Source organism: Mercenaria mercenaria, chromosome 1 (assembly GCF_021730395.1).
Source record: "Mercenaria mercenaria strain notata chromosome 1, MADL_Memer_1, whole genome shotgun sequence".
Taxonomy (NCBI): Eukaryota; Metazoa; Mollusca; class Bivalvia; order Venerida; family Veneridae; genus Mercenaria; species Mercenaria mercenaria.
In genome coordinates this window covers 43487645-43504964 of record NC_069361.1, presented here as the reverse complement: position 1 = coordinate 43504964, position 17320 = coordinate 43487645, and the positions used below count along the sequence as shown (strand labels likewise).

General features: G+C 35.9%; 1 protein-coding gene across 1 annotated transcript; it reads right to left on the bottom strand.

The window, feature by feature from the left end:
* Positions 1-9980: 9980 nt before the first annotated feature.
* LOC128555196 (uncharacterized) lies at positions 9981-16133 on the bottom strand. Its single transcript, XM_053536807.1, has 3 exons — positions 16093-16133; positions 15755-15801; positions 9981-12490 (listed from the first exon to the last, which is right to left on the bottom strand). The coding sequence occupies exon 3, from the start codon at positions 12482-12484 to the stop codon at positions 10544-10546; it is 1941 nt and encodes a 646-aa protein (XP_053392782.1). The 5' UTR covers positions 12485-12490; positions 15755-15801; positions 16093-16133; the 3' UTR covers positions 9981-10543.
* Between the last annotated feature and the right edge of the window lie 1187 nt (positions 16134-17320).

Below are 17320 nucleotides of genomic sequence, written 5' to 3'. Positions count from 1 at the left end.
CTAGTATCCTGCGAGCTGCCTCCCTGACTGACTGAACGAAGAACGACGTACAAGGATTGTTTTTAGAAAAACCAGCTAGATCATGGGCCCATTTAATGCCATAAAATGCTTCGTCCACACTTGAAATTGAGTTACACTTTTGAATTAAAGAAACTTGGTAAATCGAAAGATCAGATTCTGATGCCGGAAGTGGCGAAATACCATACTTTGACGCCCAACGTCTCCAAACAAGGAAGGCTCTTTCATATTTTTTCTTAGTGTTCGTGGGTTTCGACTGTAGCACTATATCAGAAACTGTGGCAGCCAGGGAAGACAACTCCGAATTCTGGTATTTGCTTGTATGTAACGTTGAATCAACCAGATCTGCAAAACGTAAAATAAAAAGAAAAATGTATTCGGGTTTTCAACAATTAGGAAATAATAAACTAGCCATTCGGCTCATACAAATCATGCCATTCGGCATAAAACAAAAAACTTGCCATTCGGCTCACATAAAACTTGCCATTCGACTCACATAAAACTTGCCATTCGGCATAAACAGAAATTGCCATTCGGCTCATAACAGACTACAAATCAGGTCAAATAAAAAAGAAAAAACTTGTCATTCTGCTCAAACGTAATTTACCATTCAGCACTTAACAAAATTTATCATTCAGTTTTAACCAGATTGCCATTCGGCTTTAACAAAACTTGCCATACGGCTCAAAACAAAAACACCAAGTATTGCCATCTGGCTTAAACTTTTCGATTCGTCAGACTGAGAACTTGTCATTCAGATCAAAACTTAATGCCAATCAGCTCAAGAACTTATCTTTCCAACCAAGTGTAACTGGCCATTTGGCTCAAAACAAAAAACTTGCCATTCGTTTAAAACAAGATTTCCATTCACCTCAGACAAAACACTTGTCATTCGGCTAAGAAAGAACTTGCTATTGAACTTAAATAGAACTGTGTCATTCATCGCATACAAAAAGTCCAATCAGCACAAAAAAAGAACTTGCCATTCCGCTCAAGCGTAACTTGCCATTCAGATCATAACAAAAAACTTGGCATTCGGTTTAAGCAAAACCTTACTATTCGGCTAATAAAGAAAGTTGTTCTATAGCAAACTAGCAAATCAACTAAAACTTTAATAGAACTTTTACAGTTAAACTTCTTTAAATAATCAAAATGGAATGTATTCATAATACCTAATACATAAAACATCTTGCGTCATTCACCTTTTCATTAAATAGAGGCATTTTAGTAAGGAAAAACATAGCGAGAAAAATCTATAATAGTATTCAAAATAATGATGTATATCAATAATCAATCATAAAATGATTATTCCCCGTGTCTAGCATTATGATACATTATCAACTGAAATACAATCCATTGATAAAATGAACTCGTAGTAAAAATCACGTGACGTTTGTAAATGACCAGATGTAAATCAGCCGGGCGGAAAAAAAATGAATACACTTCCGACAAGAGACTTTTGATAGCTTAATTGCTCTACTGTATCAGAACTTTAAAGGGGGGGTCGCAGTTAGGTGTCTGCGCAAAATGTTTTTTGATTTTCTCTATATTTTATGACAATATACCTACATGTATTAAGTTTCATCCACAAGTGTTACTGTTATCAGTTTTGACTTACTTTTATAGAAATTCACATTTAAAGTGGGTGGGGTAATTTGACATGTAACCAGCCAGGAACACAATCTCCGCCGCGTTTTTAAAAATGGTTCAAACTTTTTACCTGGAACTTTCGTGATAAAATAAGTATGCAATGGACATTTACACAACATGTTTCGTTTAAAATTGTCTTGAATACTTTTTTCAACACAGAGCCACAAAGTGGCCTAATCAAATTTACTGATTTTCAATGGACGAACTTCACCAAAAATCTAAAACATTTTTTATTAGTTGAGATATTTAGGTGTTATCTTCAGCAGATATTGTAAGCTTAATAAACATTAAAATGACAATATATCAGTACACTTTGATTAATATTGGAAGAGTGGTACACTCTCAAACTAGGGAAAAGTGGGTGGGGTAAATAAACATGCGAAGCTAAACATTCGAAGCAACACAACTATAGGAATAATAATTTTGCAGTTCAAGAAATGGCCTCAGATTATCTACTTCTATCTTAATTATGCCCGTATGAGTGGCGGGGCATATAGATTTGGTCTTGTCCGTGCATCCGTGTGTCTGAGCGTCCGTCCGTCGCCCGAAGTTCTTGACGCACCTAGCTCAAAAAGTATTTGATATAAATTGATGAAAAATTGCATGAGTTTTTATCGTGATATGTACTTGCGTACCTTTTATTTTTTGTCTGGCTCCGCCCCTTCTTTCCAGAATTATGGCCCCTGACATAGTCAAAAACACATATTTTCACATTGTGACACGCCTAGCTCAGATAGTATTTGATATAGATTAATGAAACCTTGCATGAATCTTAACCATGATATGAACTTGCACACCTTTTATTTTTCTACGGTCTCTACATTCTTTTTCCACAGTTTTGGCCCCTGAAATAGTCAAAAATGCACATTTTCACGTTGTGATGTGGATAGCGCTAAAAGTATTTCACATAAATTGATGAAACCTTGCATGAATCATTATTGTGATATGAACTTGAGCATCTCCTATTTTTCGCCTGACTCCGCCTCCTATTTCTAGAGTTATGGCCCCTGAAATAGTCAAAAATGCACATTTTCACCTTGTTGTGCGCCTAGCTCAGAAAGTATTACATATAAATTGATGAAACCATGCATGAGTCTTTATCATGATATGAACTTGTGAACCTCCTATTTGTCGTCTGGCTCCTATTTCCAGAGTTATGGCCTCTGAAATGGTTCAAAATGCACATTTTACCTAATGACGTGCCTAGCTCAGAAAGTTTGGTGTAAATTCATGAAGCACTGCATGAGTCTTGATTATGATGTGACCTTGCACACTTGGCACTCTTCTTGAGAACCTTAGCGCTTATTACAGAGTTATTGCCCTTAAAATATCCAAAATAGTGGATGTTTTGTTTGTGATGCTCATAGTTCAAGAGGTATATGGCCTAGAATGATGAATCCTTTGTATAAAATGTTTGTTGAGGGTATATCCCCTTAAAACTGCAAACATGAATCATTGAATTACTGCCCCTTATTTGTGACAAATGTACCAGTGGGGGCACACCATGTGTCCTACAGACACATTCTTTATCAAATACTTTCTGAACTAGGCGTGTCACAAGGTGAAAATATGTGTTTTTGACTATGTCAGGGGCCATAATTCTGGAAAGAAGGGGCGGAGCCAGACAAAAAATAAAAGGTACTAATACGCAAGTACATATCACGATAAAAACTCATGCAATTTTTCATCAATTTATATCAAATACTTTTTGAGCTAGATGCGTCAAGAACTTCGGGCGACGGACGGACGCTCAGACACACGGATGCACGGACAAGACCAAATCTATATGCCCCAACCACTCATACGGGCATAATTTAGATAGAAGTAGATAATCTGAGGCCATTTCTTGAACTGCAAAATTATTATTCCTATAGTTGTGTTGCTTCGAATGTTTAGCTTCGCATGTTTATTTACCCCACCCACTTTTCCCTAGTTTGAGAGTGTACCACTCTTCCAGTATTAATCAGAGTGTACTGATATATTGTCATTTTAATGTTTATTTAGCTTACAATATCGGCTAAAAATAACACCTAAATATCTCAACTAATAAAAAATGTTTTAGATTTTTGGTGAAGTTCGTCCATTGAAAATCAGTAAATTTGATTAGGCCACTTTGTGGCTCCGTGTTGAAAAAAGTATTCAAGACAATTTAAAACGCCACATGTTGTGTTAATGTCCATTGCATACTTATTTCATCACGAAAGTTCCAGATAAAAAGTTTAAACCATTTTTAAAAACGCGGCGGAGATTGTGTTCCTGGCTGGTTACATGTCAAATTACCCCACCCACTTTAAATGTGAATTTCTATAAAAGTAAGTCAAAACTGATAACAGTAACACTTTTGAATGAAACTTAATACATGTAGGTATATTGTCATAAAATATAGAGAAAATCAAAAAACATTTTGCGCAGACACCTAACTGCGACCCCCCCCCCCCCCCCCTTTACTACAAATTTAACTTTCACAGTCAAATCTAATACCCAAAACCTTACTACAAAAATCTCGCCCAAAAATCGTTCTCTTGTTGGAATGCTGAATAAAAATGTTCAGCCCTGCTGAGAAAAGCAGAATATCCAAAATAAAAGACTTTTGGATGCTACTTTCTCCAAATATCATAGGCCAGAAAGGTGCCGACGGCCAGTTTGGAACGATTAAAGTGCCTTTAGCTTCGCACTTCACCAAGTGGTTGATTACACGTGGAACTAGACTAACAGGTGGCACTAACCAATCATTTTCTCCCTTCAAAGAACAGGAAAAAGCGTCTACTTTTCCACTATTTGGAACCCAGAATCTAGAATTGAACATAGCTATCTTGTTATTGTAGTGCTTAGCGAACCTATCCACTGTGTAGAGTTCCCAGAGAGAATCCATAAATGAGAAAAATTCATCTGAAACACCCCAATCATCTATATCAAAACATTTGCTGATAGAATCTGCAATCTCGTTTTGTTTTCTTGGAACCCACTCAATGTCTGAAGAAATATTTTCTTTAACACATAAACTGAAAATCTGAAGGGCGGTTTTATGTAAACTAGACTTAACACTCCCCCCCCCCCCCTTCTACAATACGTACATAATTCTGGTTGTCCGTACACCAATGTACAAGTTTCCCCCTTAACAAGGGCAGAAAACTCTGCAGAGCAAAATATATACAAGTCAGTTCTCTCCAAGTAGAACTCTCTTTTTGTTCTGCGAAAGACCAATTTTTATGCAAAACTTGATCCTTATGGCTTTCAATGAAGGCGCCACAGGCAAAGTTGCTAGCATCAGAAAATATAGTGAGAACCTCCGGGTTAGTTTTAAACAAAATCAATGTTTTACAGGATTCTTACAAAGGTGGTTTTCCCAGAACAGTAATTCTTCATAACAGCCTGCAATTTTTGAAATATCTATCGCAGCATCCCAATTTTTCCTATACTCAATAGCCCTATGTAAATTCTTAGTCATTAATCTGCAAATGTTTCTAAGAACTGGCATCATGGAAACTACCTTTCCTGTAAAGCTAGCAATTTCCCTGGCGGACAAAAAAGGCAATTTGACTTTGTAAGACTTTAATAAATCAAAGGCGCTGTGTAAGCGTCTCTCTGGAATACTGAGAAAACTTTCTAATAAATTCCAGATTAAACCCAGCTATTCAAGTATTTGAGTAGGTACAAGCACTGACTTTTTAATATTTATTAGAAAACCTGCCTGTACCAGAACTGACTTTACAAACTCTGCATCCCTGAACGCAAGGTCGTGCGTTTTGTTAACACCCCATCCATCATCTAAAAACAGCACAAGCCTGACACCATTTTCCCTAATGTATTTTACAAGGCACCTAAGGCATTTTGTAAAAATAAAAGGGGAAGTTGATAAACCGAACGGGAGGACTGTGAAAACATAGTATTTTTGAACATTATTTTCAATCCATGAAAAACCCAGAAAACTATACTGAGAGGGCGAAATGTCAATGTGATGATATGCTGAAGTAATATCAAACTTAAACATAAACCCTTTCTCAATCAAAAGTTCTTGAGCAACTTTCCAGTCCTCACATTTGAAATGATCTTTCCAAATATATCTATTCAAAGTATTTAAGTCTAAAATAAGTCTTTTTTTTCCAACACTGTTAACTGCTACTGACAAAGGACTTACAATGTAAGGTACAAATGGAACTTCCAATACCGCACCGGAAGTGACTAAATCTTTTATAGCCTCAGTGACAAAATCAGAATGACACATTGCCGATTTATTGTTTTTCATGAAATAACTATTCGGAATCTGAAGGAATGGAATTTTATACCCATTCTTTATAACGTCTAAAACATAACTGGGCACCTTTAGTGTTTTTTCCCAAAATTCAGCGTGATCATGTTAACAACCTTTAACAAAAGTAGAATTGCTTACAGAATGAGCATCATGAAAACGTATTTTCTGGTATTCAAAGTATCTACTCTGAAATAAAATGTTTTCTAAATTAATCTCCGTATCTGTGCAAAATAAGTCAATAAACAAATGAGCCGTGCCAAGAGAAAACCAACATAGTGGCTTTGCGACCAGCATGGATCCAGACCAGCCTGCGCATCCGCGCAGTCTGGTCAGGCTCCATGTTGTTCGCTAACAGTTTCTCCAATTCCAATAGGCTTTAAAAGCGAACAGCATGGAGCCTGACCAGACTGCGCGGATGCGCAGGCTGGTCTGGATCCATGCTGGTCGCAAAGCCACTATGTTGGTTTTGTCATGGCACGGCTCAAATACCAATCTTTAAACTCATTATTTTGAGGCAGACTTCTGTTCATTATCTGTCTTGAATGACACAAACTGGGGCGGTTGCTGCTGTAGGGATTGTTGCTGCAATAGCTGTTGCTGTCTGTGCCACTGGTTGCCGGAGACTCCGGAAACGGAATTAAAGGCAGTTCCTGGGCCTGTGTATTGAAGTGGACATTCTGGTCTAGTGTGTCTCCATCCGCCGCAGGCGAAGCATTGAACGATTTTATTGTTGGATCTCTTGAAGCCACGAAAAAAGGGCAAAGCGTTGTTCGGGTCTGAAGCTTGTGTACCGAAAGGAACAACAGGAGAGTAATTCCCGCTAAAGCCGGCGGGAGTAGGACTCGCCGTAGAAACCGGTTTTCTGCCCTGTCGGCGAGTTTTCTGTTTGGCGAGTGCTCTACTCTCCGCTCGTTTGAGTCGTTTATCATCGTCGCTGTCACTTGCCAGGTCGTCCGATTCGTATTCGTTTACAGTGTCCCACCCTCCGGCGGACTTGTCGGCAATTCTAATCAATTTATTCCTATGGGCAACTTTCTTGCTAACAGAACTCACGACTTCTAAGGATTTCAACTGTTCTCCACGACTGACTAAGTCCTTTATTTCGTCAAGTCCTTCAATGACTTCTAAATTAAAGTTAAATAGCTTTTTGTTGCCAGAGTAACGAAATTCCTTCGAATAAGTAACGTCCTTGAATCTTTTGAGCGTGGACGACGAAGTTGGGAGTACTTCTTCTCGTAACTCACGTTTCAATGATTTAAACTGCTGGTCGAAATAAGATCTCATAAACTGAAATTGTTCAATATCTCTATCATCTCTAGAGCCATCAGAATTCACAGTGTTAGTATTATTTGAAAATGTCCGACCACGTGCTCTTTCTTCTAATAATTCCTCCGATTCAGCCATTTATCTATATGTACGTAACGTTTAACACAATACGAAGACTTCGAATGAATAGAAAACCAATATTTGGAGTATATAAACCTTATATGCACGATAATCTCGTGCAAATTACTACCTGAATGATTTAATAAACCTGGGATAAATACATATGGTTTGTTAGTATCATTTTCTGCATAAGGTTACGAAGAAAATGTCTATATGTATTGTGCTATTTTTTTAACCTGTCAAATATGCATACATTACACGCTCTGTGCATTCGATATTATAATATTTGGCCCAACTTCGGTGCAATCCGTATGTTTTACGGAAAGAAATTTTGGTTAAGAGTATTGAAAGTGAAACACGTACTCGTCGTTCGTATCTGTGGCCCAGTGGTTACAGCACATGACTCAAATGCCGGAAATCGCTGGTTCGAGTCCATTAGGGAGAACATTTTTATTTTTCATCTTTAATTGTTTATAAGATTTATATGACTCCGATGACAGCAGTACCGACACCGCGAACGAAACTGAATGATGAATTTAGCTAGTTGTAATTTATATGTATGAAATTTATAATGTAGTGAAATGAACTGTGAATAAAAGTAACATAAACATGTATTTAAAATGAGAAATTAAAAAAAAACGACATAAAAACATAAAAAGATACTTGTGAAAATACCATGAAGGGAACATTGCATAAAAATGTACATGTACAAACATGAACCCATTGAAACGGATATATCATCGCAAACTACAATTAACAAGCTGTCAAAATATGAAAAGAAAAGCGGGTATTGGAAGATTTGGCGGATGAACAGACAGACAGACAGACACACGGACAGATGGACAAAGGTAAACCTATAGTCCTCTCCTGTCTAACATTGTCGACTTTTTGAAGTCCTCAGGAAAAGTCCATAGGGAATCGACTGAAGTTAATATGGTGCGTGACATACTAGGGGCCCTGTGTATACTTTCGGTTTCTAACTATGTATTTTATGAGAGTATGTCTGTAAAACCAACACGGATTACTTACATGTAAACAATTCTGAAGCATTCAATATGCATTACAGTTCAATCGCTGTAGAGCAGCACTCTCTGCTCAAAAACCTCGCTATAACATCATCAGAATTTCCCTAAGCTGAAATATACTATCAAATTTACCTCTCCAGAACAACAACCTCTACATAACAGTCAGTATTTGTATCTCCCAAAAGAGATTGCTCTACAGAGGTTGCACTGTATATAATTAGGAAGTCACAGGTCACCACCCCAATCCCAATGGATTTATACATGCATGACACGAGGGGTTCGACATTAAATGACATTATATACATGAAGACTGATCGATAAAGACACTTCGGTATGTATTTTTATTTCATCTACGCCCTTTACGGACATAAATCTTATACGAGTTCAGATCAAAAAGTCGGCATACAGTGACTGTTTTTTACCGTCTAGATAAAAAGAAATTCCTTTCAAACACGCAACAGCGTAGTTAAGCATAAAGCATTTGGCAAAAAGCATGACACACCGGTCGTCCATAGCATTTAGTATTAAGTACTTGGCATTTTTGCATTAAGTAATTGGCATTTATCAATAAAATAGTTGTTGTTTAGATCTGGCAATTAGTTATGTAACATGTGTCGGTCATTTCGTTTTCAAGACATTTTGCATAAGGTTTTTGGCATTTGGCATTAATATTTGGTATTAGCAATTGGCAATTAGCAAGGCGCACTGGCCTTCTATAGACAAACTTATATATACTCAGTTCTAAAAGAAAGTGAGCACTTTTTAAGTTTAAATATTTCAACAAGTTCCCCGACGTTTTTGTTTCATTTTTGCATACACTAACTCTCTGGTATAACTCAAAATCTAAAATGCACACCAATTTGTTTACGAACTGATTTAAATTTTGGTACCAAACATTATGTTTTCATGAAAATAATCGAGAAAAAATAACAGAAAACTAAGTGCACACTTTCTTTTGGAACTGAGTGTAAATATTAGCACCACTTTGATAGAACAACTCTATGCGGACTGGGACTCTTTACTACCATTATGGTACCGCTGAATTATGGAGAAAAGTCCACTTATATACAACGTCATTAAGACCATCCCGGTAGCCAAGTAGAAGAGCGTCCGCCTCGAGTACGGGAGGTCGTGGGTTCGATCCCTGACCGCGTCATACCGAAGACGTTAAAATGGTGCAAGCATGAAGAGGATAGTGCTAGGACTGGTCAGTCCGGTTTCAGTTAGACTAGCTTACTAGTCTGATATTAAGTTTTTTATATACTTGTATTTCCTAATTAGAGATCTTTTAATTATAGATTGTTTCCTGTTTAGAGTAGCTACTAGTCTCTAAATGAGTTTTTTTATATACTTTTATTTCCAAGTCGGAGATCTTTCAATTATAGATTGCTCATCTTGCTGTATTATCATTCGGCAGCAGGAAAAGGTAACCATATTATAACTATGAAGGGAAGTAATTTAACATAAAATAAGAGAAGAGACATTGATTGGCAAATTTGAGGAATGTGACCAGTCTAGTTGTCAGTATAATATGACTGGATGGGCATCATGGCACGTGTCTACAGCATGATATTCCAGTGAGGCAGCACTATAAAAAATTGTTGAAAAGACGCTAAATCTGAACAAACATAAACACAACGTAATTAAATTCTAAAATACTTTATTTCGTAAACAGTAAAAATTTTAACAAAAAAAATCAACATCTAATGCATGCATTATATGTTGAGTGTATCTGTACAATACGTATCTATACAATACTGACAACTAACAAAATTCAGTGTCAGCGACAAACTTAATCCATCCACATTTTTTCTATTAATTTATTTAACTAACATTTTTTTATTATATGCTTTATATATTACAAGCCGACTTGATTGTCCATATAGATTGAAAAAGGAAGGGAATTAATAACCAATATGGCATGTACAATTTTAATTGCTTGCGTATTATAAAACATTTTCCAGACAAACTCAACCATAATTAGTTCACAAATGAAAGCACGTGCTAATTACTAAAATGCACGCGCTGACGACAATAAAGAAATTTAGTGAAACATTTAGAATATAATCACTGCAAACAATAGGTAGTCATAACTTAAAGAAAATAACACTTCTACCTTTTGAAATATGACAATGGAACGTTTTTGAGTTTCCGCGATTACTGTGTTTTAAATAGGTGAAAACGTTTTGTATATTGGGTAGATAAAAAATCCTTAAGGAGGGTCCGTACACACGACAGCTTCTGCATTTATTACCCGAACCGAATTGTTGCCTACTAATGCTTCCAGACATAAACCATTTAATGACGAAGATGAGTAATTACACCAAGAACAGTTATCTATCTTTTTCGTTTTCAACCATTTATATAAATACTTATTTTCCACAATAGGCTTTTTATTTTTTATACACTCTTCCACATAATCGGAGATCTTAGTAAACGAGGGCTCTGCCAAGTTATATATTGCCGGACATTTCAGTAGCATTTCAAGAAATGAATCGTTTTCCACATGATTACATTTTCTGAAGTTTAATGGACATTTTAAGGCTTTTAATCTTTCGATAAATAGACAAAACACGTTACTGATACTTGTAATGTCTCTTTCAGAAGCGCTGACAAGAGGTGTCGTATTTGTTCTGGTAGTATACCTCACACGATTTTCTGAACATACTCCTGGAAAATCGACAAAAACTAATAAAATAGTTTCAACGCGTGAAACAGAAAACTGGATCAATGTTTCAGGCATTGCGCCAATTAAAGCTGGGGACATTCCAAAACAGTCAACCCGACTTGTGCTTATTGTGTAATGAAGGTCTTTCAGTATCTCCAGCACACAGTCTGAAACTGTTGAACTTTCATTTTTACATTTAAAGTGGTGATAAAGCACCGCTGTTTTTATGCTATAAGAGGATATACAAATGCTGAAAAAAGTATTAATGCCTCGGAGTAGGTTACTACCAAAGTTACCATTTATCAGATATTTTAGTATCTTGTACACCTTCTTGTGTTTCTCAGATAAATTATGTTTGAAAAATGTTAGCTCAGTTTCTGTTACACAAACTTTCAATGGCAAAGTTTTATGGCTATTAATACTCCTTTCGTTCCCAAAGTCCAACAGAAGGAAACTCTTTGTATCTAAAATGGCTTTGTAAAACTCTGGACGGAACACTTTACTTTCTTGTACAATATTTTGATGTTCATGTATTTCAGTTGTATAAATGTAGCGCAAAGCAGTCGAAATGTCCACAGTTATTGTCTCTTCAACATCACCTTTCTTAAAGCAAAACCTGTACGTTTCTGCTGGACCTTGACATCCTAGAAAACCATGAAATGATAGTGATAGTGATCCGTTTTCTATTTGTGTGGTGTCCATGTCTACTAAATCATCGCAAAACGTATGATCAAACACACTAGCTTCTGGCAAGTCTTCTACCGTTCCATAAACATAGATATAATCAAATTCATTTGGAAATTTATTTTTTGTGTGCTCGTAATAACTTCCAACCGTTAATAATTCAGGATCGTTGTGCTTTACATTGCAATATGTCCGTCGGCATTTTAGTTTTGAAAACCTCATGCGTACAATTCTATCTACAAACTCTTTGACACCAGACTCTATAAACAGCACATCTTCATCATCACAAGAAAATTTACATTCCCTTATGTATATATTTTCTAAATAGTCTTCAAGTTTGTCATTATCGTCGGCATTGGATATTTGTTTCTCATCTCTTTCTTTTATTTTGTAATCTTTGCCAAAAGTAGCACTTAGTGAAGCAAAGTTATCTTGGTCCGAATTTCTGTTACCTGTATATTCCGGGTTGGATACATCTTTATCATCGCAAGAAATATGACTACTTTTTGAATTTTGTTCATGTTTACCATTCCGGTCGTCATTGGAAAGGTGTTTCTCATATCGTTTCATCACTCTATCTTCTTCACCTAGAGTAACATTTGATGGTTCAGTGTTACCATTCTCCGAAACTGTGTTTTTTCCGATCTGTTGAATTGGATTTCTCTTGCACCGGCGATCAAAATCTGCATCGTCTGATTTTGTGATAGCATCGTTTGGCCTCTTCTTGCAGAAAACACTATTTTTCGTGTCACAATGTTTATCTTTTATGAGCGAATCATCTGTGGCTTGGGTTTTGTCCATCTCAAACTTAAAACACGAAAAAAATGTACATTTTAGATTTTAACTGCATGTAAATACATGTAGTTTATACAGCTAAAACTAGTTCAGCTTCATTGTTGCTGGATTACTATAAATGCAAAGCTTTAAATTTTGAAAATTTGGATACAATCTGAAGAAATATCTTGCTGTCCAAATTGTTTGTCTTCATGAGATGCACACAAACACAGTTCTCTACCTTTAAAAAGCAATGTCACACTTTAAAGGCAAGTGCCACTCAATGTGACTGCTTTATTTTCTGTAACTCTGATGTATGCATGGAGCAATATTTGTGTAGTCGGCAGTTATGTTTGCCTCAATAAGATGGCATGTTGAGATGTTTGAGTCGGTGTAATTTAGAGTAAGACTTCAGGGTCTTTTCCAGGTAACAATTTAATTCGATGCTCAATAAATCATAAACTACAATTAAAACCTATTGTTTGTAATTGAAATTAAAATACATCTATCAAAATCATATTACAGCCCTATGGTGCAAAGTGCCAAGGAGGTAAGTATATACATTTTGACGCGTTGAAAACCAACATTCAAACATAACCTCTTAGATAACACTCACACCTGGGGTTCAACGGTCATATCTAATCCTGACTGGACAGCAACTTCCAAAATGGTCAATCAGTCTTGGAATAACCACAAATATTTGCTTCAATGGCACGGTGATTGAAACATATGCACTTCTTTAAAATCATATGTTGTGTTTGTTTATCAGATCATCGTCAACAAATAACTGGCTCGACATCAATACCCTTAGGGCATTAAGTCTTTTTTTAATTTTATTGCCGTTTTAATATATAATATTTCAGGTACATTTAACTCTTATGTTGCTTGTTAGTGGGGCACTTCTACCTTCTTAGCAGGTACCATTTGTTGGTATATCGTTACATCCTTACAACCTTTTTCTTTTCTATTAAAAGGTTATGTTAGTCGTGTCACCAAGTTTCACTTTTTGCTCTAGGAATACTGCATGGTTTTCCTTTCATTTTTTCATGTAAAAAGCTCCACGTTAAATGTTTCTGATTTGTAAGTTTTGCTTCCTTTTATCATTAATTTATTTATGTATATAAACACGTTTCGCTTTAGGACAAAAAGGGGTGGAGGGGTGACCTGCCTTAACATTTTTCTCCACATTTTTGAAAAAAAAACAACATGATGTGTAACATACCAAAATGAAAGTGAAACTTGGAACTATACCATGGTACTATTTTAATAACATTTTTTATTACATGACTGAATTCTATTGTTCCTCTGATTGGCTGAAAACGGTTCGAAAAGTAATGAGTACATATCATATCAATTTATCTTCGGTTATAAATAGTATGAAAATAAAAATAGATCGAAGTAGGTGCTTGGAAAACCAATATCAACCCTCAAAAGGTTATATTCACCTCGCCTTCGGCTCGGTGAATATAACTCTTTTCGGGTTGATAAACTTGATATCAACCTATGAATAAAAAAGTCGATAATTGTATAATGCATCATAAGATATTAAAATATGTAAAACTGTATTGTTATCTTCAAACAGATTCAACTCTCTCATTGATCAGTACTTCAAATGAGCTAAGCTATTGTGCGAAGTACGAGTCCCAAAACCTACCGAAGTGTATCACAAATTTTCCCTCAATTGCCAGAAAAAAAAGAGTTACAGACAAATCATTTATTTGTGGGAATCTTTTTCTTTTCCCAAATGATGATATGATTCAAGAATTATTTATTTATTAAAAATCTGTGATACAGTTTTATAGAACACCCTTCTTAAAAGGAACAGACTTTATGCAATTTCCTTCATAGATAAAGGAAATGAATTACATCAAACACTTCAACAAGTTGTGAATTTCTGTTCTGAGCAAAAGAAGAAAATGTACCATATGAACTAAATCTAAAGATCCCATCTTCATCAAAGCATCCCATAATTTTCTGCCAACGACTCAGACTACTTCATTCTTCCATTCCATTGTATTAATAGGCCGACAGTTTGAACATCATCAATACTTATTCACAAATAATTAGGCCTCTCCAGCAAGACAATCAAAATCCGATATATATAATTTCAAAGTATTACTCAAATTCAATGCATTATCTGTTTTGTCATGTCCTTTTAAATTTTCTTTATGGTTATTTCAATACCTGGTATGGTACAGTTATGGCGAGGAATATATTGTTGAGATAGTACCTAAAATTTGAAATTATGAAAAACAATAAACAAATTAACTTTGGTTGCTTAAATATAAAATTTAAGACCAAATATACTTAATTAAGTCTTCATTTAATCTCTTCAGTATCTACTTTGACATTTGACATTGCAGTGAAATGACTTATCTCTAAGATTTTTACCATACAGTTACTTCATTCTTCATATAATGTTGCATCATACAGGTGTACAGGTAAATGCAGGAAAGATGTATATTATGTGTTATTGATTGATATCTAGTACTATGTAGGCCCGGGTCCAGAAATATTTTATTGGGGGATGGCACCAGTTTAGCACAAAGGCGTCATCGGTGGGGTGCATAGCGCCGAGAGAGGGGCCTCTGTTCGTATTTGGGGGGAAGTTTTTTATGTACATGTATGAAATGTTGGCCTGTGGAGCAATTTTTGAAGTACTGGAGGGGTAGTCCCCTCATTTTAGGGGGCTCTCCTCCTAGAAAATTTGAAACACAGGTATGAAATGCAGGGATCTAGTGACTTTTTTTGGTTCTAAATCTGTTTATTATGTGTGAGGGGATATCCCTATCATTTTAGGGGGGGGGGGGGTGTCAGGGGTCCCCCCCCTGGGAACATTTTGAAATACAGGTGTGAAATGGAGGCCTCTTGTGTATTTTTGTTATAAATTTTAATGTTTGGGATGGGATATCTGTCTTTTTTAGGGGGTGGGGGTCAGTGGGCTCTCCCCCTGGGAAATTTTGAAATACAGGTACGAAATGGTGGACTCTGGTGCATTTTTATCTAAATTTTGAGGTACTGGAGGGGTATTCACCTCATTTTAGTGGGGTCAATTAAGATGCTCTCCCCTTGGAAAATTTTGAAATATAGGTATGAAATGTTTGCCTCTGGTGCGTTTTGGGTGGTCTAAATGTTGAGAAAATATTATTTCTTTGCCAGAACAGAAATCTAGTTTGGTGCAACTTTGATGTGTATAGGCCACTTCTCAGACAAATGGATCCGGGCCTGCTATATATCTATATATTGGATTATCTTTAAAGCAAGCACTTTCACCATTATAATTATTAAAATACTCACCTCAGTGACATTCAAAGTCTCACAGTTGCAAATCGTTAACCACACTTCTGAAATAAATAAAATGCATAACATTTTATTGTTACAACAATATGTCTCTTATCTCAGCGTCTGCCATCAAAAACTAAACGTCCGAGATCCAGTTCAACCAGTCGCGAAATCCGTTTGTCAATGTTAAACACAAGGTCTGCAACTTTCGATATAATTTTTGAGCGTCCTGGACTGTTCAGGCAAGAACAGGACTACATCAGTAGGTATTAAACATAGAAATATACTTGTCGCTCATAAATGATAAAAACTAAAATGATTTAGCATCACCAATCAGCTATTGAAATTCTTACCTGATTAAAGACAGTTTTTCAAATTCAATAATGGCGCCTTTTCAACAGTAGTAGTGAAAATCTTCCGCAATTGATAAAAATAGAATTGGGAATCCCGAAATTAAATGATACATGCATGACGGTTAAATATAAGGTATTAAGTGCAAAGACTATGATGTAATTTAAGCAAATGTGGTCAACTATCTTTTTTTTTATAGATCTACACTTTTCAACGTAGCTCTAGTTTCATGTTTGGATCAGTTTTTTCTTCCTACAAGGGACGCCCACACAAAGACGTTATGGGGGCAAGGGACACTGTCAATAGGATAATAAATATTCTCAATATTTGAATAAAGTGGCTACAGGGAAAAGAATAAGATACGTATCACAGGTTTTTGCTTATTTTATTCAGTAACTATATGCCGTAAACAGAGACTGATAGTGATGTTTTTTAATCGCCAAGGGAAGCATTAATTCTTCATTTTAGATAAATAATTTTTATATCTTTGTAAAGAGAAATGAATGACGAACACTTCAATAGGATAATAAATATTGTGTGTTCATTCTAATTAAAACAATATTTGTTCGAACTTTTTTTCCTTCTTTGTTTCTATTGGAAAATATCAACCAGATAAAAATCGATATCGCACTGCCAGTTGATTTCAAGGGGGATAATTTTACCGATAAGACGACAAATTTTACCTAATTGTTGATCATGGTAAATTTGAAAATTCCACAACTCTGCGCTGATACCAGTGCGAAAAAAATCATTAAAAATCCAATTTTGACAAATTCAAGGCAATTTTTGAGCGAATGTCTTGCATAGACATAGACATAGCACTTCATTATTTGACATTTTCAGCCTGCCGATTTTGTTGATTCTGTGATGGAAACGAGAAAAACGCAGGTTTCAGGACACTAAATTTTGAGACAAAAATGGCCCAAAATGCACACCTTGCGCGGCCTGTACCGTATTATCTGCAAATGACTGACCTGTAACGCACACATATTTTTAAAGCATGTGGCCAGACGAAAATAATGGTGGGAAGAAACTGATCTCATAACCGTTTACTTTTTCCGCAAATTTGAGCTGAAGCTGGATGGATGGATGACCGTTTCCAATTCGTCTGACTTCCGTTACCTCAGGTAAAGTTTTAGACCCGGCCGTCTACATGGAGCTAGGAAAATCGATACAAGCACATATTTATTTTACACAATAATCACTCGTACGCAGGAATCCTTAGTTCTA

Coding starts and splice junctions, on each gene's coding strand:
- LOC128555196 (XM_053536807.1), bottom strand. CDS start 12,484: ATGGACAAAACCCAAGCCACAGATGATTCGCTCATAAAAGATAAACAT.